We start from the raw sequence: 26,269 nt of genomic DNA on the forward strand, positions 1-26,269 counted from the left end.
CTAGATAGGTTAGGTAGTTAGTTTTGGGGCTATTTAATTTAGGGTTTAGTTAGGTGAATTAGTGTAGTTAGGTAAGCTAGGGACTTTAGTGTTAGGTTAGAGTTAGGGAGGAAGGAGAAAGGGATGGATAGGCCTAGTGGAGTTGGGAAGGGGGTGGCTAGGGGGAGGGCAGTGGTGAGGGTGGATAGAGGGAGGGGGAGGGGGGAAGTAGGGAGTAGTATGGGCAGGAATAGGGGCCGAGGTTTGGGTGGAGGATTTGTCCTTCCTCAAACCCTGGCAGAGGAGGGAAGGAGAGAGGGTGGAAGAGGAATGGAGGTGGGAGGAGTGAGGAGGAGTCAGCCTCAGCTAGGCACAAAAAGAAAAGGGAAAGTGGGGCAGACTGTGGCAACTGGGGGTGGGGCTGGTGGTAGCCTGTCACAGCCTGCAGGGACAGAGGAGGTAGAGAGGGCTAGTCCCCAGTCACAGGAGGGAGAGTCTGTGTCTGCTGGCCCTTCAGGTGTGAAGGGCAGGCTTAGAGAGGAGAGGTACTCTGAGGAGGAGAAGGAGGCTCTTGTTGAGGCATACTTGGAGAGGGCAGCTCAGCTGGAGAACCCTAACCTGAGGCCGGCTGTCCGGAATAAGCTGTGGGAGGAGATTCGAGTGGCAGTCAGCTGCTTAGGACGTAATCGTTCTACTGCCAGCATTAAACACCGCTATCATGACTGCAGGAGGGAAACCAAAGCTAAGCTGGCACAGCAGGCCAAATATGCACGTGGGACCGGTGGTGGTCCTAGCAAGAGAATACACCTAAGGTCATGGGAGGAGATGCTGTCCAATGTCATCTCGGATGAATCTGTTCACGGATGTAAGGGGACAATGGACACCTCTGTGCCACCTGAAGAGGTGTATGAAGGTGAATATTCAATATTAAATATAACCATATATGTGATGTATATATGTTGTATATCATAAATACCCATCTGTGTTTAGCTATGAATCTAAATATACATAGTTGTATTTAATATGTTCAGCAAGCACTCTGTATTGTATATCTGCTCCGACAAGCAAGAATATTGATAATATAATATCCAAGAATATTAAGAATTTCATATAAATCATGTGTCATTGTCCTTAAAGGGACACTGTACCCATTTTTATTATTTTGTGAATCAGATGCAGCATGCAATTTTAATCAACTTTCTAATTTACTACTATAATCAATTTCTCTTCGTTCTCTTGCTATCTTTATATGAAAAAGAAGGCATCTAAGCTTTTTTCTAAGTTCGGAACTCTGGACAGCAGTTTTTGATTGGTGGATGCATTTATCCACCAATCAGCAAGGACAACCTAGGTTGTTCACCAAAAATGGGCCATCATCTAAACTTACATTATTGAATTTCAAATAAAGATACCAAGAGAATAAAGAACATTTGAAAATAGGAGTAAATCCGAAACTTGATTAAAATTGCATGCTCTATCTGAAGCACAAAAGAAAATATTTGGGTACAGTGTCCCTTTAACAATGTTCCTTTAAGACACAGTCTATAAAGATTCCTCAGTTATGATCATATATGCTTGGATTTTATCCCAAACACACTATATGTGTGTGTGTGTGTGTGTGTGTGTGTGTATGTGTGTGTGTGTGTGTGTGTGTGTGTGTGTGTGTGTATGTGTGTGTGTACATATATACACATAAATATGGAATATAATAGTCTGTATTGTTATGCTACAAAGTAATATATTCTATTAGATAGATAATGTAAACATACCGTATATTTATTTGTAGGTTCCGAACAGGAGGAGTATGAAGCTGCACCAACACCACAGCAGGATGTTCCTACATTCACTGAGGAGGATGAGGATATCTATGGTGACACTACCTCCTATATCAGCCTCTTAGAAGATGATATGCAGCAGCCTAGGGCATATGAGGTGGAGGATGTATCATGCCCTTCTCCATCTACTTCGGAGACAACATTTCATGTTTTGGGTTCTGAACCCCAGCAGACTCATCCTCCTCAACAATGGCAGTTCATGCATACTTCGCAGCAACAAATGGCACAGCCCCCACAGCTGCACCCACCGCAGCAGATGATGCACCCCCCACAACATCCTCCTCAGCAGCAGATGATGCACCCCCCACAACATCCTCCTCAGCAGCAGATGATGCACCCACCACAACATCCTCCTCAGCAACAGATGATGCACCCACCACGACATCATTATCCTCAGCAGCAGATGATGCACCCACCACAGCAGCATACAGATCTGCATCATCTGTACTATATGCCTCCCACTCCTATGGCACAACAGGAATCCACACCACCACCCACTGCACCCACCAATGTATTGCCAACAGTGCCATCACAGACAACCTCACAGTCACCAATACGGAGAGACAGCCCTGGAACCAGCCAATTATTAGTTCCTGAGACACCAAATGTACAACAGGGTCCGGCACAGTCCCAGCAGGATGATCTACTGAGGCTCATACATAGAGAGCTTAGGCTGTCCAGGCTCCAGCAGCAGCAGGATTTGAGAAGGATACAGAGCCAAATGGACATCCATAATGCCTCACTCGTCCGCCTGGCAGAGGCAGTGGAGAGGCTCGCGGATAGGCCCCAAACTCCATCCTCCCTTGCATCCTCTGTCATCTCCCTGCAGGACCCTGAATCCCGGTTATTAGCCTCACATTCAGCTGGTGGGCGTCGCACAAGACGCCACACTGCCCCCCTAAGTACCTCTCCTCCAAAGTCAAAATCCTGCCGCAAGAATTAATTAATATTCTTTTTTTTCCACCCAAGATATATCATATCTAATTTTTGCACTAAAGCACTTGTTTAAGTGCGATTTTCATCTCATAAATATGCATCCATTTTTCTAATCCAAATTTGAACATATATCTTAATATTATTCTAATAGCTGTTTATCTGCTAAAAATGAACAGCTTTATTCATTTTTATTTCACATGATGTCAATTAATATGCAGGTGTACATTGTTGATAAATTAATGTGTCCTTTTATTGAGGATATCATATTATGCCGTTTAAGAATACTTGGGGATACGTGTCTGAAATTTATACAGTATATGCTATCTAACATTAGTCAACGTGACATGTGTAAATGTTATGATTTATATTCCACAAGCATATGTTGTTTGCTCCTTCAGATGAAGCTAATAAGGGTTATACAGTTATAGAAGAGTTGGAAAGTAAATACTCCTTCCTGTTGATATGGCCAAATACCTTGCATTCATTCTTATAGTCCTATGTGGAATGTAATATCTGAAATATATACCTATCATGACTAATGCACTCCTTTTTGTCAAGATTATTATTCAATATTTAGAATAATTAGATAAATGTATCTTTATGATATTTAAGCACTGGTGTATACACAACATATATGTGATTGCCATGATATAGAGGTGATTAATACATTTTAATTGACATCATATGAACAGACACAGACTCTCCCTGGGACCAATGCACAATGCACTTTTAAATTGTTTCAATAACTCCATGTTAAAGACAATACTTCATATCTCTTGAAGTATGTAATATTAAGCACTTATGTATTTTGGTTAATAGTCTAAATATTGCAAATGTATTATCTGCTTTAGCAGACATGACATTACATATATTTTATAAATATTAGTACTATGACACATTATAACTTTAATGTGTCATCGTTTTGTATTGAATAAATATGATTTTCACATTGAAAATTACATTTGAATGAGGGTAAATCTGTAATAATAAAACTCATCTTCATGATAAAAAAATTATTTCCTTTGACTTATTTTTCTATATTATTTTCTATGAGGTAACCATGCCATTCAAGTGTGCAATCTCAGGGGATTGTATGTATTGATAATGTATCTTTATTTTAAGGATTATATTATATCTGGATTTGTCTCTTTGAAATGAGCATCTGATATATTTCTTAAAGGGATAGCCTATTCAAAATAAAACTCAGGAATTAGAGCATGCAGTATTTATATACTTAAATATGTAATCCTATAATCTATTTAACTTCAATATCATCTGTAATTTACTAAAACAGGAATGTTAGCTTAGGAATCTACCCATTTTGAATCTGCACATGGGGAGCGCTTGATGATTGTTGTCTAAATGTAGGCAACAATCAGCAAGTGCACCACAGGTGATGAACATTAAATGGAATGGCTCCTAAACTTAAATACATGATTGAAATAAGAAACATAAAAGAATTAAATTGATTATGAGTACATATGTAAGTTGATTGGAATTGAATGATTTATCTGGTTCATTAATGTTTTATTGTGAACACACTCTTCCTTTTTTTTTTAAAGTGACATAAATTCCATTATTTTGCTAAAACATATATATTTAAAAGCAAATCTAATATATTTATATTCTTTATATTTCTTAATATTCTTAGTATCCTTTGATTATAGTTTTATTTAGGTAAGATCAGGAGCAGCATAGAACCTATGTTGGAGCTGTTTATTATTGCCAACATACAGTATATATCCTGTCTGTCATTGGTTCACCCATGTACTCATTTTTATTAACCAGGAGTGCATAGCTGCTCTTTAAATAATTATACCAAGAGAACAAAGTAATATTTGGAATATAATTAAAATGATATTTTAGATAATTATGTTATACATAAATCATAAGATGAATGCATTGATTAGTACATAGCTGGAAATAAAGAAACATTCACCATGACTATATTTGAGTAAAGTATACATTTATTTAGGGAAAATGTGGTAAATATAGGGATGAGGAGAGAGGGAGGGGAGTGGTATTCCATTTCTGAGAATCTTCAATCTGTAAAACATTAAAAGAAACAAATGTGTATTATTAAAAAACATAATCATAAATAACTAAAAGGTCTCATTACAATACTATAAAAATACCTGAAAAGAATTCTTGAATAGTTGCAGATCTCTCCAAATGGGCATTGAGGGGTTGGGGATGATTAATTACATCAGGCTCAAAGATTTCACCTGGGGGCTGTGGTGTTGGAAGTAAGTCGTTCAACATCCCATGCTCCTGTGCCATGTTGTGTAGACAGCAACATGCCACTATGATTTTAATAGCTTTTTCCGGACTGAATTGGAGATCCCCCCCTGATCTGTCCAGGCAGCGAAAGCGCATTTTTAGAACACCAAACAGTCGTTCTATTATAGCACGTGTTCGGATATGTGCTTCATTATATCTGTATTAAAAGAACAAGAAATATGATTATAATATATAATGTGAAGACAAATCAAATACTAATGAGCTAACTACATTCCTGGTTTGATCTTATAAATCTTTAAACCATTTTATATATATATAAATATATTTATATTCAAGCAGAGAGATTTATAAATGCTTCACTGATAATAGATGATTTGTATTTTGACTGTCCCTTTAAAGGCACTCAGTACAACATTGTTATGTCTGTGATAGTGATATATACACACACACACGAGATAATCAAGCAACAAATGTATGTGCACAAACACAGATATATAGCTTAATAAAGGGGCAGGAGCCCCGAAACGTTGCTCAATAAAGGTGCTGTTGCTCCACATAGAGTGCTACCTGTGTGTTCTATTTCATTACATTTACTGGGACTTTGGAAAAGGAGGTCCTCCAGGTTTGCACCTACATTCACCCAAGAGTGATTTAAAGGGACATTCCTATGAAGTGTGTACTGGTCCTACTTTTCTACAGATTATAGTGAGCATTTTGCAAGGCACAATCAATATTTCTGACACACATGAGCAGAAAATAAATATATATTTTACCTTAATTCAGCAGGCCCAACAACCTGGTTCTCTTTCAATGGTGTCCAAATCCATTTTTTAAGAGGATATGCAGAATCTGCTAAAATATGAATGCATAGATATACAGTATATATATATATATAGATATAGATAGATAGATAAACACACATCTTTCCATAAAGCAATGTATGACATAAAATAATGTTATGCATATGTCTTACTATGACATAGTTAATATATATCTTTTAAATGATTAACAATTTATTTATTTAATCAATTTCACCCCCTTAGACACATACATAAAGGATTATAAAGCAATGAAACAATAAAATGTCAAAATATTGAACACATGAAGGCATCATAATATATACATAAACACTTACCGAGGAGATGTCCTTCAGGCATTTGATTTGTCTCAAACAATCTCCACACACCAGAATTCCTGAGGATGTAGGCATCATGGCTACTTCCTGGGAACCCTGCCACAACATTTAATATGCGCATGTTTGCATCACATATAATCTGCACATTTAAGGAGTGGAAGTGTTTCCTATTTCTAAATATTATCTCCCTGCGCACAGGGGGTCTTAGGGCAATATGAGTGCAGTCAATGGCCCCAAGGACATTGGGTATGCCACCTAAAAGAAAAAAGTCCCTCTTAACATCACGCCAACCTCTGGGTGATGTGGGGAAAAAAATAAATTTTCTGCAATTATCATAAAGTCCATCAATAACTTTTGAAAGATGCTTAGAAAGAGTGGACTTATGCACCCCAGTTACAATGCCCCCTGTCACCTGAAAGGATCCAGAAGCCAAAAAATGAAGTGCCCCTAGTAGTTTGGTCATTCCAGGGACAGCCCTGCTTGAATAGCCCTGGCTTTCCAGCCTATCTTGCAACAGGGCATATAACTGATATATTTTCTCCCTGTTGAGCCTGAAACTTTCAAACACCTGCTGCTCATTCAGGGTTTCTATATCCAGCCTCACTCTGGGGATGTCAGGCCTACGCTGTCTAACTTCAGCATTGTCAGCTTCTCTCTCACCCTGCATTTTGAAATATCTGTTCTGAGGTTAGGCTAGGTGTGGTCTTTTTTTTATAGCTGTGTGTTGCTTGTTAACATATGTGAAACTGGTGATTGCAATGAATAACATGGGGGGGAGGGCTTATCTTCATCTCATCTAATCCTTAATTTAATGAACAGTTTGAAAGTATATACTTACTCATGACTTTTATTTTTGATATGAACTATAATTTCAACATATATGTAGTTAAATATCGGAAATTCAAAGACACTGAATGTAATTATTATATTTTTCAATTTAAATATATCAGCCTTTATCATAACAGTTAAAAGTAATTATTAAAATTATATGATTTATATAGGTCAAATATATATATACAATTATCATACATATATACATGTAGGAGAAGATTATTATTAGATAAAATTATATTTCTATATGTAATTTTTTTGTGATTTGCAATTTCAATGAGAAACAGGCCTCAAAAAGCTCTTTTTTCCTCCTTTACACCTAGTTGAGCTGGGGGTAATATGTCTCAATGTATCAACAGCCTCCGACAGTGTATTAACGGTTAGCGCTTTCAATGGAAACCTGGTATAATTTATCGATTAACGGCTTCTATTACTTTCTATGGGACGCGAAAATCTTTTCGGCAGCCGAAGTCCGGAAGCCGATATTAAGGTATAACGCGCCATTGGAAACAGTCGTTAAACGCTATTGCTTTCGACAGCATATTTAACGGTTTGCGAGTGCACGCAAACTGAATTACGACTCAATGGAAGCGAGGCCTATGTTGGCTATATGCATTTATGATCTCAAATACTGCATTCATGGAGGCTTCTGGGTTCGTCAATAGAAGAGTGACGTCATCCGCAAACAGCGCTATCTTATGCTGGGAGTGTGCAAACTGCATGCCAGAGATATCAGAATTCACCCTGATAGTCTGAGCCAGAGGCTCTATTGCCAGGGCAAACAAAAGAGGAGACAAAGGACACCCCTGTCTAGTTCCATTAGTGATTTTGAAATAGTCTGAGCTAAAGCCCACCCCACAAACCCTTGCTGTCGGATTAGAATACAATGCTTGTACCGCTATGATATATTGCTTTGGAATAGTAAATATCCTCAAGACTTCCCATAAGAAGTCCCCTCCGACCCTGTCAAACGCCTTTTCGGCATCTAATAACAGGGCCAAGAACGGGACCTTCCGCCTATTAGCATCATATAAAATTGCCAGTATTCATCGGGTGTTGTCTGGGCCCTCCCTACCTGGTACAAATCCTACCTGGTCTTTATGTATGAGTGTGGGGATTACTGTTGCAAGTCTGTTAGCAAGTATTTTTTAAAAAAGTTTTACATCCGCATTAATAAGTGAAATGGGTCTGTAATTCTGACATAACTGAGGGTCCTTCCCAGGTTTAAGGATCGTTACTATTTCAGCCTCCAAGAATTCTCCAAGAGCCAATTCAGTCCTAGCCCATTCATTAAAAGTTTTTAGAAGTATAGGGCTAATTATCTCTGCTAACAGTTTATAAAACTGTCGCTTAAATCCATCTGGGCCTGGAGCTTTGCTAGCTTTTGAGTTGTCTGAGCAAAGGGATTGATTTTGAGTGTCATTAAGAGTCGGAAGTCGTAGCGAGGACAAGTAGGATCTAGTAGTCTGTGTAGTGTTCTTATAATGATCAATGTTATATAACGATGAGTAATATCGAAGGAATGTCTCTTTCTCCATAGTGCATGGCCCTCCATACATCGTATAGACCATATAATGACATAAGTGACCTAAATGCCGTAGCCAGGGAGCTGGTGGAGCGGTCATGAGAGCAGTCTTTAATCCCCTTTTTGTCCATGGAAGGATCCCAAACCATATTAAAGTCCCCCCCCCCCAAAAAAAAATCAGCGTACCCTGTTTGAGCTTTGCAACTAGCTTCAGAACTCTCCTCAAGAACAGAATCTGGCAAGTGTTGGGAGCATAGATATTTACCAGTGTGTATATATGATTGTTAAGCTTGCATATAACTATGATGTATCTAGCTTCCGAATCTTGTTCCACGTGTAATGTTTCAACAGTAATATCGTTCTTAATCAAGATAGCTACACCTCTTGCTTTACTAGTGTATGAGGATCTATGGAGTGTAGTGAAGTGTTTAAAGGTATAACTTGCATCTAGCTTCCAGTGTGTCTCTTGGACAAATGCTACATTGGTTCTGGTATGCCCCAAATTGGCAAGTAAGAGGCTCCTTTTGGTCGGAGTGTTTAAACCCTGGGCATTGTGGGTAAGAAAGGTGAGGGCCATGATTATGTGTATGTACTGCGTATATGTGGGAAGGGGAAGAAAGGGAGAAAAAAAACCTCTATATGAAGTAGGCAGTGGTTAATGTATCAACTATAGGGCCAGGAGGAGTGTCGTAACACCAGAGATAGCAATATATCAACAATCCTACTTCGAACAGCCTAAAACACAGTCAGCGGGTTAGCACCGCTTAACAATATTTATGTAGCACAAGGCTACAATGTACCCCTATGTTATAGTACACCGTTACACCTGTGGACACAGCATTGACGGGGTAAGTAAAGGAGGGGGCAAGGAAAGAGGAGGGGGAGGGAGGAAGGGAAGTATAGGGGAATAGGAAGGGATGAAAGGAAGGGGGGCAGAGTCAAGTTATATTCAAGAATAATTTAATGGAGTACTTCCTCAGTTCTAACTAGTACTAGTGTAGCTCTCAATCTAAGATTACTCGTACTAAAATAGGTGGGGAGGGTAAGAGTTAGGAATATTCAAAGTATTTTAGATATCATCACCTCAAGGTACTAGTAGTTAGGGTTCAGAGTATAAATTCTTGTATTAGGGAGAAGGAAAATTAAGGGTATTTGAGGTAAGACCTCTCTAGGGCCAAATAAGGGTGTTAAGGTAAGTTTTAGGGATAGGGAGAGCAGGTGGGTTAACCCCCGGCCACACACTACAGGGAAAAAAGGAAAGCATGTTAGAGAGCTTAATATAGAATCTGAACTTCAGCAGATAGAAAAAACAACCCTGCAGGTTAACAGGTATGAATATACATCAGACAGGTAAACAAAATCATAACAAACTGTTGGCAATAACTGTCACATATTAATGTGGTGTGTATCCTCCCATATGAGTAATGAAAACCCTCCCAAAGAACCACAGAATTCTTAAATGCATGACACGTGCCCCAATTCCATGCAAGCAAGGGCTGTCATCGGCGTCACGCAACATGCCGGGAGAGCAGGGGCAAGAGCCCACAGTTGTCACAAACCCAAACTCCCCCGGCGCATCACTGCACCACTGACGAGAAGCACAAACCTGACACCATTATAGAAAGTGAAATGACAAAATACGTATTCTATTGCCTGTAGTAAAAACACAAAGGAATGTAATTATACAACATTTTTAACCCAAAAGTCAGAGTTCCTTATCTGCTGCAAAGTCTCTGCGGATAAATCAAGTCTGTAGAGTTTAGTCTCATGCCTGCAAGGAAAAAGAGAGAGTATATATATATATATATATATATATATATATATATATATATATATATATATATAACAGAAGTAAGAAAAGGAAAGGATACTGTTATCTGGGTGTCTGCCTGTTCGGTTCTTTTCTCTTGGGACCAGTCTCTGAGCGACCAGTAAGAGGGGTCCAAACGGGAGCTACCGCACTTAGCTTTTTAAAACCAGCACGATCTCCTGGTATAGAAAAGAGATCACATAAGATTTCCCATTGAGTTGAAAAAAAAAGCTTCACTGGGAAGCACCAACGATACTTGATAGCTTGGATAGGGTGGAAAGTCCTCCATTTCGCCAGTGTATGTGAGGAGAGATCCGGAAACAATTGAACCATCTGATATGGTTCAGGTAATGATTTGTTAACAAAGGCAGCTCTGAGAATATTCTCCTTGAATGTAAAATAATGTAAGCGGATAATGACATCTCTTGGTTGGTCTGCATTAGCATTACGGGGCCTAAGCGCTCTGTGTACTCTATCTATGATTGCATCTTGAGTTGTGAAGGAGCCCAATAAGGCTTTAAAAAGCTCTGAGAGAAAGTCTGGGAGGTCTGGTGGCATAACATTTTCCGGAATCCCTCTTATACGAATGTTGTTTCTTCTCAAGTGGTCCTCAAGATCAGCCAATTTCGTCTCTAATTCAGATATTTGCTCCACCAGGTTCTGAGTATATGACAGTAAATGATTGTGGTCTGCCTCTAGATCCTCATGCTTACGCTCTAGTATATCAGTTCTCTCGCCCAGAGACGCAATATCTCTTTTCAGGTCCGCCACAGACACTCTAATATCTTGTTTATGTGAGGCGTGATGAGAGTCCATCTTAGCTGAGAGGGAGTTAATCAGCTCAATGAGTGAGACCTCATTATTTGAGCGCATACTAGCCTGTGAACCGGCAGACCCCACAGCTCCTAGAGGGGTGGGTGAGTCTCTGGAGTCATCATCGGAGAAATCTCTGTCAGTTTGAGGCTTACCACCAAAGTGGTCCACAACAGTTCTCTTCGGCCCATCCTGAGGTCTCGACTTCTTTCTCTGGGAATGTGCCATTTATGTATATAGCCCTCTGTATTGGAGGGGGTAAGTAAAAATTAGAATAAATGTGACTAAATATCCACGTATGGGAAAGCTTTGTGCAAAGAGTATAAGCCTGGGGGCCCCACCTATTCCATGTGGGAGATTAGTTTGCCATTTCTGTAGTGCAGGCCAGTCTCACCAACTTTCTGCTAGTATAAAGAGGGCAGCGTAGAAATTACTTGTCTTTGACCAGCCAGACAATGTAAGTCCCCACTCTCCAGGGGTAGTGTTTCCTGTTGACGAAGTGGGGAAAGGGTACTGAGGATATGACCCACCTGTAAGACACAGATGGGAAATGGAGGAGAGTGGAGAAAAAGTAGTTAGATCAAATACAATTCCAGAAGGAGTCTGGCTGGGAGTGAATGTAACAAAGCTAATGGCCTGTTAGAGACAGTAGGAATACTGAGCTGTAGGTTTTAGTCTCTCCGGCACATTGGGCTCAGTTAGTTAAATCAAGTGGTAGATAAGTGAATAGGGAGGTTCTCTGCAGGTAGTAGTGTTAGTACATCAGGCTTTATAGGTCTATGAGCAGAACTTTAAACAAAGCAACAGTCTCATATTTCAGAGAGGTATATGCTGTATTGGATTCAGAGCCTAAGTTTGTTTCCCTGAGTGATTGCAGGGATGAGTCTAATTAGGATACTCCCCAGGAAGCAGCTCTGTGGTAACCATTATAGAGTTTTAGGGCCGGTGACAAAGAGTGCCAAATATATCAGCCTAGTTGCTTAGTGAGGTTATCTTATACTCCAGTAGGGTCTGGTAGTCTCTCTCGGCTCATTGTTCCCTTAGCAGCAGTCAGTCTCTGTCCACTTTACTACCAGGAATGCCCCTTTACTCAAAAATATAGTTATGTCTGTGTTCTACTATACTGTACTAGAGCCAAGAAGCCAAGATGGTGGAGTTTTCGCCCTTTTAAGTTTTGGGCCGCCGACTGCACTATCCCCAAACAGGCTCCATTCAGAGGCAAGGAACCAAAGTCACCACAGCAGGAGGACCATCTGACAAACTGGAGGGATTTCCCCAAACCAGCGCTGCGCACAGTAGATCACCCAGTATCTGACATCGAGCAGGGAACAAGCAGGTAACAATGGCGGTCTCCCGCAGCATGGGGATCTTACCAGAAGCCGGGGTGTCACGATCCGGTCCCGTCCGGTGCTTCACTTCTCCAGATGCCAATCTCAGATATTGCGCTAGTACGGCTCCTTCTCGAGATTACTACCAGACAGTGGGTATATCCAATGCCGCCCGCCACCAGCGAGTCACAAGTGCTGATGTCGAAAGGGCAGGTTCCTCACTGGCCACACTTAAGCAGTAGAATTGCAGTCTGCAACTGACACCTTCTTGGTATGCAGTTATTATCTCCCTGTCACTCCGGATCGGAGCCCCGACCCTCCGGAGTGTAAGTTGTCAGCAGGGGTTGGTATCACACACATGATATATTTTATTAACAGTTTACTTTTAATAAGAAAACACCAGCTTTTTATACTAAGTTGTACTTAGAATCCTATCAGCCAATCGGAATTCGAGGGACGCCATCTTGGATGACGTCACTTAAAGGAACCTTCATTCGTCGGTAGTCGTCTGTAGGAAGAGGATGTTCCACGCCGGAGGTCTTGAAGATGGAGCCGCTCCTCGTCGGATGGATGAAGATAGAAGATGCCGCTTGGATGAAGATTTCTGCCGGTCCGGAAGTCCTCTTCTGCCCGGATAGGATGAAGACTTCTGCTGCTCCGGATATTTTCTTTTGGTCCATCGGTGCTTGGCTGAGTGAAGACAACTCAAGGTAGGGAGATCTTCAGGGGGGTAATGTTAGGTTTATTTAAGGGGGGTTTGGGTTAGAGTAGGGGTATGTGGGTGGTGGGTTGTAATGTTGGGGGGGGTGGTATTGTGTTTTTTTTACAGGCAAAAGAGCTGATTTCTTTGGGGCATGCCCTGCAAAAAGCCCTTTTAAGGGCTGGTAAGGTAATAGAGCTGTTAATTTTTTAAATTTAGATTAGGGTAGGGAATTTTTTTATTTTGGGGGGCTTTATTATTTTATTGGGGGCTTAGAGTAGGTGTAATTAGCTTAAAATTCTTGTAATCTTTTTTTATTTTTTGTAATTTAGTGGGGGGTTTTTTGTAATTTAGTTTAGTTTATTTAATTGTAGGTAATTGTAGGTACTTGTAGTTAATTGATTTAATTTATTTATTGATAGTGTAGTGTTAGGTTTAATTGTAACTTAGGTTAGGATTTATTTTACAGGTAATTTTGTAATTATTTTAACTAGGTAGCTATTAAATAGTTAATAACTATTTAATAGCTATTGCACCTAGTTAAAATAAATACAAAGTTGCCTGTAAAATAAATATAAATCCTAAAATAGCTACAATATAATTATTAGTTATATTAGGGTTTATTTTAAAGGTAAGTATTTAGTTTTAAATAGAAAGTTATTATTTAGTTAATATTCGGTTTAGGTGTACATAGGTAGTTTATGGGTGTTAGTGTACTTTAGAGCACAGTAGTTAAGAGCTTTATAAACCGGAGTTAGCCCAGAAAGCTCTTAACTACTGACTTTTTTCTGCGGCTGGAGTCTTGTCGGTAGAGGCTCTACCACTCACTTCATCCAAGACTCTAAATACCAGCGTTAGGAAGATCCCATTGAAAAGATAGGATACACAATTGGCGTAAGGGGATCTGCGGTATGGAAAAGTCGCCGCTTGGAAGTGAGCATTAGACCCTTTCCTGGCTGACTCTAAACACCAGCGTCCGGTAAAAAGCAGCGTTAGGACCCCTTAACGCTGCTTTTGACAGCTAACGCAGAACTCTAAATCTAGGCAATAGTTAGCTGCGATGCTGTTAGTTAGAGATTTGTAGTTTAGGGTCAATATTTGGAATTGTGGTCTAGGGCATATGAGGAACCAATGTAAGGACGCCAAGAGGGGCAGGTTATGTGCATCAACTACTAAGGAGTATGAGTCTAGCTGAAGCATTCATGATAGATTAAAGGGAAGATATTTGGTATTTGGGTAGGTGAATCAGGTGTAGATTATGGTAGTCAATGCAAGACAAAATAGGTAAATTAATTAATATTTCTTTCCCATTGGCATGGACAGTCCACAAATCCATTCTAATTACTAGTGGGAATTCAACTCCTGGCCAGCAGGAGGAGGAAAAGAACACCCCAGCAGAGCTGTTAAGTGACACTCCCATTACCCATAATCCCCAGTCATTCTTTGCCTTGTATATCGGGAGGATGTGTGAAGATGGTGTCTGAAGAATTTAATCCTTTAATGGGTACTTTTCCCTGCAAGCAAGGATTGGGGCAATGCTGTGTCCATGTAATCCTCTTTAGTAAGAGTAATGGTGGCTATTAGCAGTTGGAGGTGGGTGAGGTAGTTCTTACTTTAACTCCAACAATATATGCTACCCCAGATATAGAAAACCAGGGTGGGTTACTCTGTTTTTCTTAAATCTTCAGGTCCCTGTCAGTGGTCAGATGAGGCTCACAGACCTGGAGCTGCTGTGACTGCTCCACAGCAGAAGACCCTGGAGGCTTTCTTATTTACTTCATAAAGACAGGAGTATATCTGAGGAAGGACGACAATATTATTCAGGGACCAAGTGGGACCTGCTACCCTCAGAAAAGGTTTGTATTTTCATTATATATCCGCTTTTTAGGGATATTTTGCAGCCGAGCAGCTATCTGGCTTTCTGCCAGGGTCAGGGATTTTGCCGCATTTTTGGCGGGCATTTCTACTTATAGCCCAGGCTGTATGTGTGTGGGACCAGGTGTCAGGGCGACATTTTTACTTCCGCATTCAATCCCTACACAGTGTCTTAATATGAACTTTATGATCCTAATAGGCTCAAAGTTTATTGGGTTTTTATATCTTATACCCTCTTTTATTGCAAGGGAGCTTATTTGGAAACTGTTGTGGCACAATTAATTTAAACGCCTGTTATTTGTGAACGATTATGGCCATTTGTATTCTGACCGTTATGCCTGTTTGTTGTTCCCTCCCTCTGCTATCCTCGATCCTCTCGATCACAGCAGAGTGATCGCTATGCAAGGAAGCTTACTAAGAAATAGGTTTGTGTAAAATTGCATATTTCTCTCTTTCCTGTGAGATTGTGAGCAGCTAGAGAACCGCCATTGTTGGCGGATGTTATAGTGCTGATATGTGTGTCATATAGTGGGTTACCAGAGTTTTAGAGACTATGTCAGCCTGAGCTGTGTACCGCTCCTATTGGGCTTTTATGTCAGATGTAGGTACATTATACTCATGATGACCAACATGGCGCATTTTTGTGCATTGAGAGAAGGGCCATTTTGTGGGCGTGGTCTATTTCAATGCCGATGTTCAGTGAGAGCTCTCAATCTTTCATATCCCCTTTTAGTGGGGATCGCATTGTGCGCCCTTTCTTTCTCTCTGCCCTTTATTCTCCTTTGAGTTTTGATGTGGGCTAGGTGTTTGGGGTCTCCTAAGGTTTTGTAGGAGGTTTATGTGTTTTAGAGTCTACTGTGAAGGATCTCTGTTGTGTTTACACTGTTAATTTTCTAGATATTTTTCTCTGCAAAAATAGTGTGTTATCTTGATAACTGCCGCCTTCTGGTGGCAGTTCATTGTAATATCTTAGTTAAATGTTTAGGATTGTTATTCTAGCAGAGCACAACAGCTGTAAATATATAAGTACCAATTTCATTCTTATTAATTCTGGAAAGCTTCCATGTAAATAATTTGCAATATTTATTAATATGTTTTCCTACTGTTTTAAGTAGGAACTCTGTATTTTCCTTCTCTCATTCGGAATTGAATTTTTTTTTTTTATCTGTCTACGCCATGTATGTTGCCCCTGTTATTGGGACTTATGTTACATACTCTCTCTCTTTTATGACCTAAAGATTTCCTCATGTCTGTGACATGTTTATAGTCATATTTGTTATTTAGGGACTCAGATGTTTTCCTGTTATTGTCTCGTGTTATTGTGCGTGACTTGTGGCGCTACGTGCCTAGGGTAGAGGGTGCTATTTCCACCCTAGTCAAGAGACCCACTATCCCCCTTTAGGATAGTTCCTCTTTCTAGGATCCTATGGATAAGAATCTGGATTCTTCTTTTTTTTTTTTTTAATTGTTTTTTTTCAACATCAGGGTTTTTAATTTTTAGCGACTGTTACTGGTGCAGCCTCTTATTGGCACGACTCTTTGTCCGACCTAATTTCGGAGGAGACTACCATAGAGGAGATCCAAGATAGGAGCAAGGCTCTAAAGCTGGCTAATATGCCAGCATGCAGGAAATTTGTCTGGGAGCCAAAATATCTATCTTTGCCCTTCTAGCTCGCTGAGCTCTGTGGTAAAATTTTGGTCTTCGAATGTAGCATTCAAGGACAAATTCAGTCTTTTTTTTTTAGGGCAAGACGTTATTTGTCCGATCTTCACAGTTTTCTGGTGGACGGGAGCTTTCCTATCTCAGGACAAGATAAGTAGACCTAAGGGTTGCCAGAATTTAAATTTTCGTACCTTTTGCAATTTCAAGGGACAAGAGTTTGTCTCCTCCTCTTCCATGACGGAGCAATCCAAGACTTCTTTGAGGTCTAGTCAACTTTGGAATAAGGGAAACAATCCTAGAAGCCTTCCTCTGAATCTAAGTCAGCAGGAAAGGGTCGCCCCTGATCCAGTCTTGGATCACGTAGGGGGCAGGCTGTCCTTCTTCTCATAGGCTTGGGTTCATGAGGTTCCAGATCATTGGGCTGTGGAAGTAGTATCCCAAAGATACAGTATAGGGTTCGAGCCTGGTCCCCTCAGGGGCAGATGTCTCCTGTCTAGGTTATCTCCTAATCAGGTGAAGTGTGAGGCATTCTTATCTGCGTAAAGGACCTATCTCCTCTGGGAATGATTGTCCCAGTTCCTGTGGCGGAACAGGGCCAAGGATTCTATTCAAATTTTTTTGTGGTTCCCAAGAAAGAGGGAACATTCAGACCCATAGGGGCCTCAAGTGTCTCAAGAAATTTCTCAAGGTCCCATACTTCAAAATAGAAACTATTGTTCCATTCTCTCTTGGTTCAGGAGGGTCATTTTATAGATCTGAAGGACCCGTATCTTCATTTTCCTATCCACTGTGAACATCTCCTTCCAATTGGTTGCATTTTCTGCTGCCTTGTCTGCTCCTCAGATCTTTTAACCCTTTTGAGTGCTAAGCACTTTCCCACCTGGGTGCTAATATTTTCTAATTTTTTTTTTTTTAATTTGTTTTTACAGACCCCCAAGACTTATGCTGTTGGAAAGGTTAGGCGATTACCTTTCCAACAATGGGTCTTGTGGGTCTGTAGCTGCTCAGATGCCTGAGATACAGGCTTCTAAGCAGCATGCCCCCTCCTCCTATACTTAACATTGTTAAAGGGACACTAAACCCAATTTTTTTCTTTTGTAATTCAGAAAGAGCATGCAATTTTAAGCAACTTTCTAATTTACTCCTATTATCAATTTTCAAATAAAGATACCAAGAGAATGAAGAAATTTGATAATAGGAGTAAATTAGAAAGTTGCTTAAAATTTCATGCTCAATCTGAATCACGAAAGAAAATGTTTGGGTACAGTGTCCCTTTAAGTATAAATAAAGTTGCGCGGTGACGTCATCACGTCATTTCATGTGATGTCACCGCGCATCACGTGAAGCCCCGGCGATGCCTGTCACTCTACAGGCACGATCGCTGGGGTAGGATCGGTTAGGAGCCCCCAGATCTCCCTCAAGGTGGGAGAGTGCTCATGACGGCTTTGAGCCGTCATTAGCACCAGAGTGAGAAACTCTGTGATGGCTCAGAGCCGTCATTAGCACTCAAAGGGTTAAAGGGTTCTAGGGGCCCTTTTGGTGGTGGTCTGTTCTCAGGGGATTGCGGTGGCATCTTACCTGGAAGATTTGGTTCAGGCTCCATCTGTTCATTTAGCAATATCCTAACAGATTCTCTGTTCTATTCTATGTTCCCATTGGTGGAAAGTATATATGGAAAGAAGATCCCTAGTGTCATTCACCAGGGGATGCTTTTTGGGGAACGGTCATAGACTCTCTGTCCATGCCTTTTCTGATGGAATTCAGAAAAGCCAATCTTCTTGTTTCTTGTCTCTCACTTCATTCCACTATCCGTCCATCAGTGGCTCAGTTTATAGAGGTATTTGGTCTCATGGTTGCTTCCATGGACATTATTCTGTTTTCTCGTTTTCATCGGAGACCTCTACTGTTTCGCCTGCACAGACTATGGAACAGAGACCTCTCTCAAATGAGAGTTCTGGTCTTCCTGATGAGAGACTATCTAACCTCGTGGACAGGACCATCTTTGTCAGGGCACATACTTCCTGAGACCATCTTGGGAGATTGTGACCACAGATGCCAGCCTGCCGAGTCTTCTCTCCCAATAAATTCTCTCCCAATAGAGTTGAGAGCAATCTTCAAAGCTTTAACATATTGACATCAACTGTGTTTGGTCTTGTTTATCAGGTTCCAGTCGGACATTTTCACCTCAGTGGGGTATGACAGCCTCCAGGGAGGAACTCGAAGTTCCTTGGCTATGAAGGAGGTGTCTAGCATTCTCCAGTCGACTGAGGTTTTTTCTCGATTTTCTCCTTTCTGCCATCTACTTCCCAGGGTTGGGCAACTGGGAAGCGGATTTTTCAGTGGGCAGACCTTTCTTCCAGGGGAATGAGCCCTTCATCTGGAAGTATTCACAATGATACCCCTCAGGAGGGGGGTTCCGGAGTTGGATCTGATGGCGTCTTTTTTAAATGCCCAACTTTCAAGGTACGGGTCAAGATTAAGAAATCCTCAAGCATCTCTGATAGACGCTCTGGCAGTTTCTTGGGATTTTGGTCTGGTGTACCATTTTTTCCTCCATTTGCTCTCTTTCCTCAAGTATTGCTCGTATCATACAGGAGAGGGCGTTAGGGATTCTTTTTTCCCTTGTGTGGCTTCACAGGATCTGGTTCGTGGATCAGGTGAAGAAGTCATCTCTTCCCCCTTGGAGGTTGCCTCTGTGGAAGGACCTTCTACTTCAGGGTTCCTTCCACCTCCCAAATCTAGATTTTCTGAAGCTGACTGCTTGGAGATTGAATGCCTAGTCTTTATTCGTTCAAATCAGTGGGTTTCTCTTGGAGTATGGTGAGGATCCCCGCAATTTCTTTTTTCTTCTGGTTTGGCCTGGAGAAAGGGTTGTCAGTCAGTACTCTGAAGAATCAGTTTTTCTGCACTGTCTATTCTTTTGCATATCTGCCTGGCGGATCTGCCAGATGTTCTATCTTTTGTTCATGCCTTTGTCAGATTCAGGCCTGTGTTTAAACCTGTTGCTCCTCCATGTAGTCTTATTATCGTGGAAAGTTCAGCTCTGCAGTGTGATTTCCATTCCCTTTTTTTCATGCGGAAAAGGTGGTCCTTGTTCTAAGTTGGAATTTCTTCCTAAGGTTGGTCCGGAGAGCAACATCTATCAGGAAATTGTTGTTCCTTCCTTTTGTCCTAATCTTTCTTCTAAGAAGGAACACCTGTTGCATAACCTGGATGATGTGCATGCTCTAATCCTTTTATTTACAATTAACTAAAGATTTTCGTCAATCTTCTGCCCTGTTCGTTGTTTTCTTTTGTAAGCGTAAGGGTCTGAAGGCTACTACTACTTTTTTTTTTCTCTGGTTGAGAAGTGTTATGTGTTTGGCTTACGAGATAGCTGGACAACAGCCTCCTGAGAAAGTTACGTCTCATTCCACTAAGGCTGTCTCTTCCTCCTGGGCTTTTAAAAATTAAGCTTCTGTGGAACAAATCTGCAAGGTGGCCACTTGGTCCTCATTGCATTCTTTTTCCAAATTTTCCAAATTTGATACTTTTGTTTCGGCTGAGTCTTCCTTTGGGAGAAAAATTCTTAAAGAGGGGGTGCCTTCGGTTTAGATCCGCCTGTCTAGTTCTCCCTCCCTTCCATTCTGTGTCATCTAGCTTGGGTATTGGTTCCCATTAGTAATTAGAATGGATTTATGAACTCTCCATGCCAATGGGAAAGAAAACAAAATTTATGCTTACCCGATAAATTATTTTCTTTTTTTGGCATGGAAAGTCCACAACCTGCCCTTAATTTGAGTTAAGACGGCTTTTTTTTGCATAAACCTCAGACACCTCTATACCATTGTGTCATCTTCTTTTTCCATTTTCCTTCAGCCAAATGACTGGGGATTATGGTTAATGGGAGTGACACTTAACAGCTCTGCTGGGGTGTTCTTTGCCTCCTCCTGCTGGCCAGGAGTCGAATTCCCACTAGTAATTATAATGGATTCATGGACTCTCCATGCCAAAGAAAGAAAATCATTTATCAAGTAAGCATAATTTTTTTTTTTTTTTTGTATTGGGTAAGGAAAGTATATGTTGCCTAAGTGTGCAGGTTTAATTAGCGCTCTGGCCGCCACCCTTCAAAATTCATATTTTCTGGCCGCCACCCTTCAAAATTCATATTTTTGGTGAGCTAACAGTTTGAACTTTTCTCCAAATTGGCACTCTAGCCATACAGGACTTTGTTTTGTAGCTAGTGCGCTGATTGGAGAACAGTTCAAACCGTTAGGTCACAAAAAATATGAGTTTTGAAGTGGGCGACTGGAGCACAGCGTATTAGAATGACACAGCTAGATTAAAAAGTAAAGCACATTTTTATTAAAAGGGATCAATTAAAGACCATTGTAAAATATGGCTTAGATTCCGGACCTGATTTTAAAACATGTAAAGTTTACCATGACTTTAAGTGTGCTCTGTGCACCAGCATTATAAACACAGTACTTGCCGTACTGGTAATGACTCATTTTGCATCATTACTGATACAATCTGCAGAAGAAAGGAAACAGAAGCGCCACATTGTCCAGTATTACTTTTTTATTAACGTACAGTTTGATTACGAGTTTTGAGCGAGCGATATGGCTGCGTTGAGCTCCATACCACACCGAAAACAAGCGCTGTTTTGACGTGCTCGTGCATGATTTCCCCATAGACATCAATGGGGAGAGCCGGCAAAAAAAAAGCCTAACACCTACGATCCCAGAATGAAAAGCTCCGTAACGCAGCCCCATTAATGTCTATGGGGAAAATAAAACTAACGTTAAAACCGAACACCCCCCCAACATCGCCGCCACCTACATAATACTATTAACTGAGAAGAGAGGATTGGAACCTAGTTATGATAATAAGGTTGTAAAATTTCTCCTTAGGTGTTTTGCAATATAATAAATATGATTTGTCAACAATTATTATTAAACACTCAAGGAGCAGTGTGTAAGCATTTAGAATACAATCTAGTACAGTTTTATGACTATACTTGCTAAAGAAGCAGGTTAGTCACTAAAAAAAGGGGATGCTTATATACACTGGGATAATATCTTTATTAGTTATTGATTCTTGATTACTGTGCCTTGAAGAACAAAAAAATTTTTTTTGTGTGTTAAAAATTAACCTTTATTAGTATCTTTTAAAAAGACAGCTTTTGTGGATGATAATGCTGCCCTAGAAAGTTAAAAACACTCTCACTGTGTTTTGTGAATAAACAGCATATGCTTTTTATGTTAGAAAATTGCAACAGATCTTAGTACAGCTTTAAGCAATAGATTTCAAATGAGCAATTTACTAGAGAGCTATAATAAAACACAGAAGCCTCTTGGGCATGTTTGGCTCTTAATAGTATCTAAATTATTGTGCTATTATATATTGAAATCTATATATAATTAATAGATATATGCTTGAGCTCAAAAATTGCTACATATACTATTACAATCTGAGGCTAATATATCTAGGTACAAAAAATATATTGTGTACCCCTGGTGGTGGCAGCTTATAAATAGCATATGAAAATTAACTACTGTTTAAGATAGTTAGTTTAAACACCAAAATGTGGTGGGTAAATTTTAAAACAGTATAATATCAAGATATAGTATATTTTATTGGTAGCTGATCTCTCTGTTAAATAACACTGGTTGTGGTAATAAATGGCACAGTCTAACTCATAATGCTTGATGAGTGATACCTAGAGTAATGTTCATAATACTGCAGGGTGTGCAAAAGATTTCCTTCAAAAATATATATGGGTTAATAAACTATTGTTACAGACCGTAATCTATTATATTACAAACATATAAAATTATTGCTGATCACTAGATTGTATATTTCTTCCAAGTGAAGGGCTAGTGAATTATTACTAGTAATATTAAGATTATAAAATGTATAAAACGCTGTGTAACAGAATTGATTCTAAGCTGTAGTTAGAAGGCTGTTTCTTTGACGCGTGTGTGTTAGCTAATGCTAACTGCTGTCAGTATTATTATAACACCTAAGGCTGTAACATGAATCAGCGTGAGAGAAAACACTATCTCTCTATTGCAGAGTAACAAATACCAAACCGAAGCTAGATTCTTATTATTATTGTATGTAGCTTAATTAAATTAAAGTATTAAGCGTGCTTGTTTTTTTATCCTGAATCAACATAGAATTCGTATAGCTGTCATTTGCGCCTTTACAAAGCTAAAGCGGCTAAGTCTTGTGCTAATATTTATAAGTAAAACATGCTGGTATTTTGTTATTTTTAACAACAAGTGAGGCTGATTAAAAGTAAAGGAGACCCCTGACGCGGCGTTTCTCTAACGCTTCCTCAGAGGGGTATCTTGATATCATACTGTTTTAAGATTTACCCACCACATTTTGGTGTTTAAACTAACTATCTTAACCCCTTAAGGACCAGCGACGTACCCTGTATGTCACTGGCCATTTTTTCGGACTTGATTGTTTTATAGTTCGGCCTTGCCACCAACGTTGAGACTGCTCTATTCCACAAAGCCTACTGGAGGGAGTGCATTAATAGCGTGTTCTTGTTAGACTTGTGCTTTTATGTCCTGAAAAAAACCTTAACGACCAGTGACATACAGGGTACATTGTGGTCATTAAGGGGTTAAACAGTAGTTAATTTTCATTTGCTATTTATAAGCTGCCACCACCAGGGGTACACAATATATTTTTTGTACCTAGATATATTAGAAGCCTCAGATTGTAATAGTATAAGTAGCAATTTTTGAGCTCAAGCATATATCTATTAATTATATATAGATTTCAATATATAATAGCACAATAATTTAGATACTATTAAGAGCCAAACATGCCCAAGAGGCTTCTGTGTTTTATTATAGCTCTCTAGTAAATTGCTCATTTGAAATCTATTGCTTAAAGCTGTACTAAGATCTGTTGCAATTTTCTAACATAAAAAAGCATATGCTGTTTATTCACAAAACACAGTGAGAGTGTTTTTAACTTTCTAGGGCAGCATTATCATCCACAAAAGCTGTCTTTTTAAAAGATACTAATAAAGGTTAATTTTTAACACACAAAATTTTTGTTTTTGTTTTTCAAGGCACAGTAATCAAGAATCAATAACTAATAAAGATATTATCCCAGTGTATATAAGCATCCCCTTTTTTTAGTGACTAACCTGCTTCTTTAGCAAGTATGTTCATAAAACTGTACTAGATAATACTATTAACCTCTAATCTGCCGCCCCCAACATTGCCGCCACCTATATAATACTATTAACCCCTAATCTGCAGCCCCCAACATCGCCGCCACCTACATATTACTATTAACCCCTAATCTGCAGCTCCCGATGCCACTATACTAAAGTTATTAACCCCTAAACATAACCCTAACCTTAACACCCCCTAACTTTAACATAATTAAAATACAGCTAAATTAAACTTACAATTATTAACTAAACAATACCTATTTAAAACTAAATACAAACTTACCTGTGACATAAAACCTAAGCTAGCTACAATATAACTAATAGTTATATAGTAGCTAGCTTAGGTTTTATTTTTATTTCACAGGTATGTTTGTATTTATTTTAACTAAGTAAACTAGTTAGTAAATAGTTATTAACTATTTAATAACTACCTAGTTAAAATAAATACAAACTTACCTGTGAAATAAAACCTAACCTGCCTTACACTAAAACCTAACATTACAAAAAAAAATAAACAAATTATCAAAAATAAAAAAGAATTACACCTATTCTTTTTTTTTTTTTTTTTTTAAACAGTTTTTATTGAAATTTACAACATACAACGTAATGTCAAAAGGCAATTACTCAGGATGCTTATCAAGGTTTAACAATAAAATATGCAACAGTTGTGTCCCAGTTTGGTAACCAGGAGTGCACTTGATCCATATACAACAGTCAAAAAATAAGAAAATAGTAATGTTACTATCTAAAGATAAAATAACAAAGTATAGTTAATTCAGATATAGTTCAACCATAATTGAACTATACTCAATTTAAACTTAAACTAACTGTCAGCCTAATGAAGTAAAACTCTACGACACTACTTTTTTCTCCTCAATTATTGACAAGTGGCATGACGACTCTTTTACATCAAAAAAGAGAACAAAAACCAACAAACAATCTCAGCCTTAAAAATATACCCAACAAAAAGGTGTTGTAGATCGGGTCAGGTCATGAGTCCTGGGTTTGCCGCTTGGAGAAGATGTCGGTCAGGAAAGAGGAGGGGGAAAAGGTCCAGATAAAACTGAAAATATTTTGTCAGTCATTAGTGCACGTGGTTTCCGTTATTGAGTTTGTGTCCATGTTTCGTAGCCCTTCCTACCATAAGAATCTAGTGTCGGCTAGAAAATTTAATTTATTTATTTTTGTATAGCCATATTCTTCTAATGTCAATAAGTCTGTGACTTTCTCTGTCCAGTTCGATAAGGTAGGCGTGTGTGGTTTTTTCCAATGCAAGGCTATCAATGCCTTGGCTCCTGTGAGGCCTATCTGTAATATGGTGGATCTAAGTTTGCATGGTAGTTTTGGCAGGTCGTTTATTAAAGCTTTTCTAGGATTTAATGTAAGGTCAATGGATAAAAGAGTTTGGAAGAACTATTCTATCTTTTCCCAGAGGGGCCGCACTTTGGGGCAATCCCACCACATGTGGAGGTAGGTTCCCCTGTAATCGCATCCTCTCCAGCATTTTCCTGTAGTAACAGGATATATGGATTGTAATCTGGCAGGGGTGAGGTACCACTGTGACAATACCTTGAAGTTTAGCTCTAGGGCCTGGGGGGATGTCGATGCTTTCCGGGTATGTGTGAATTTTTTTGCCAATCCTCCTTCGTTATGTCCGTCCCTAGTTCAGTCTGCCAATTACGTGTGTAGGAAGGAAGATGATTAATATGTGCTGCTTGTATAATTTTTTTGCCAGTGAGAGTGAGTGTCTCGTCGCACCCTGTGTGGAACAGTAATTTTCAAATGGGGTGAGCTCTCTCAAGTAATCTAGCCTGTGGGGTGAGGTGTGTATAAAGTGAGAGATTTGGGAGTATTTTAGCCAACCTGAATAGCCACCTCCTGCCACTTCAGACAAGTCTTCCCTCCTCTTCACCTTCCCCTGCGATAAAAATTCTTTCAAAGGGGTAGTATAATCCCATTTAATCAGTCTCTTTTGGCCTCTGTCTAGTCCTCCTATCAGCTCCGCATTCCTAGGGATTGGGAACATTGGTGAGTGTGCGCTTGAAATGTGTTTCTTTCTCAATAAGATGGAGTCCCAAGAATTGAACACTCCACGGTATATCAACAAATCCATGCACTGAGGTGGTCTAAGGTCTCTGGGTATCCAGCACAAGGCTCCTACTTCTGGGACTTTAAGTATATGCGAATCTATTGCTACCCATGCTTTCAAGTCTTTAGATCTGTGCCAATCTATTACTCTCTGTAATGTTATTGAGTCCAGGTAGTCTGCTATACAGGGTAAGCCTAGTCCTCCGTTATCGCCTGTTCTATATAAGCTATCCCTGCACACTCTGGGTTTAATCTTACCCCAAACGAAAAGGTTAATGTGTTTCTGAAGCTGTGCTGTGAACCATTTAGGGATGGGAATGGGTAGGG

General features: G+C 39.6%; 2 protein-coding genes across 2 annotated transcripts in view; one reads left to right on the forward strand and one right to left on the reverse strand.

The window, feature by feature from the left end:
* Positions 1-26,269, forward strand: part of LOC128645218 (protein mono-ADP-ribosyltransferase PARP14) — a 285,203-nt gene that overhangs the window by 176,230 nt on the left and 82,704 nt on the right. The window lies entirely within an intron of this gene.
* Positions 4,700-7,007, reverse strand: LOC128645219 (putative nuclease HARBI1). The gene is made up of 4 exons (XM_053698044.1): positions 6,127-7,007; positions 5,765-5,843; positions 4,886-5,187; positions 4,700-4,796 (listed from the first exon to the last, which is right to left on the reverse strand). The coding sequence occupies exons 1-4, from the start codon at positions 6,791-6,793 to the stop codon at positions 4,792-4,794; spliced, it is 1,053 nt and encodes a 350-aa protein (XP_053554019.1). The 5' UTR covers positions 6,794-7,007; the 3' UTR covers positions 4,700-4,791.

This window comes from Bombina bombina, chromosome 1 (genome assembly GCF_027579735.1).
Source record: "Bombina bombina isolate aBomBom1 chromosome 1, aBomBom1.pri, whole genome shotgun sequence".
NCBI lineage: Eukaryota > Metazoa > Chordata > Amphibia > Anura > Bombinatoridae > Bombina > Bombina bombina.

Excerpts from the sequence above, each read along its gene's own strand:
- LOC128645219 (XM_053698044.1), bottom strand. The coding sequence starts at position 6,793 with ATGCAGGGTGAGAGAGAAGCTGACAATGCTGAAGTTAGACAGCGTAGG. Across the intron at positions 5,844-6,126 it reads GCCTGAAGGACATCTCCTCG|CAGATTCTGCATATCCTCTT; the intron begins GTAAGTGTTTAT and ends TTCATATTTTAG. Across the intron at positions 5,188-5,764 it reads GTTGGGCCTGCTGAATTAAG|ATATAATGAAGCACATATCC; the intron begins GTAAAATATATA and ends CTTTTAATACAG.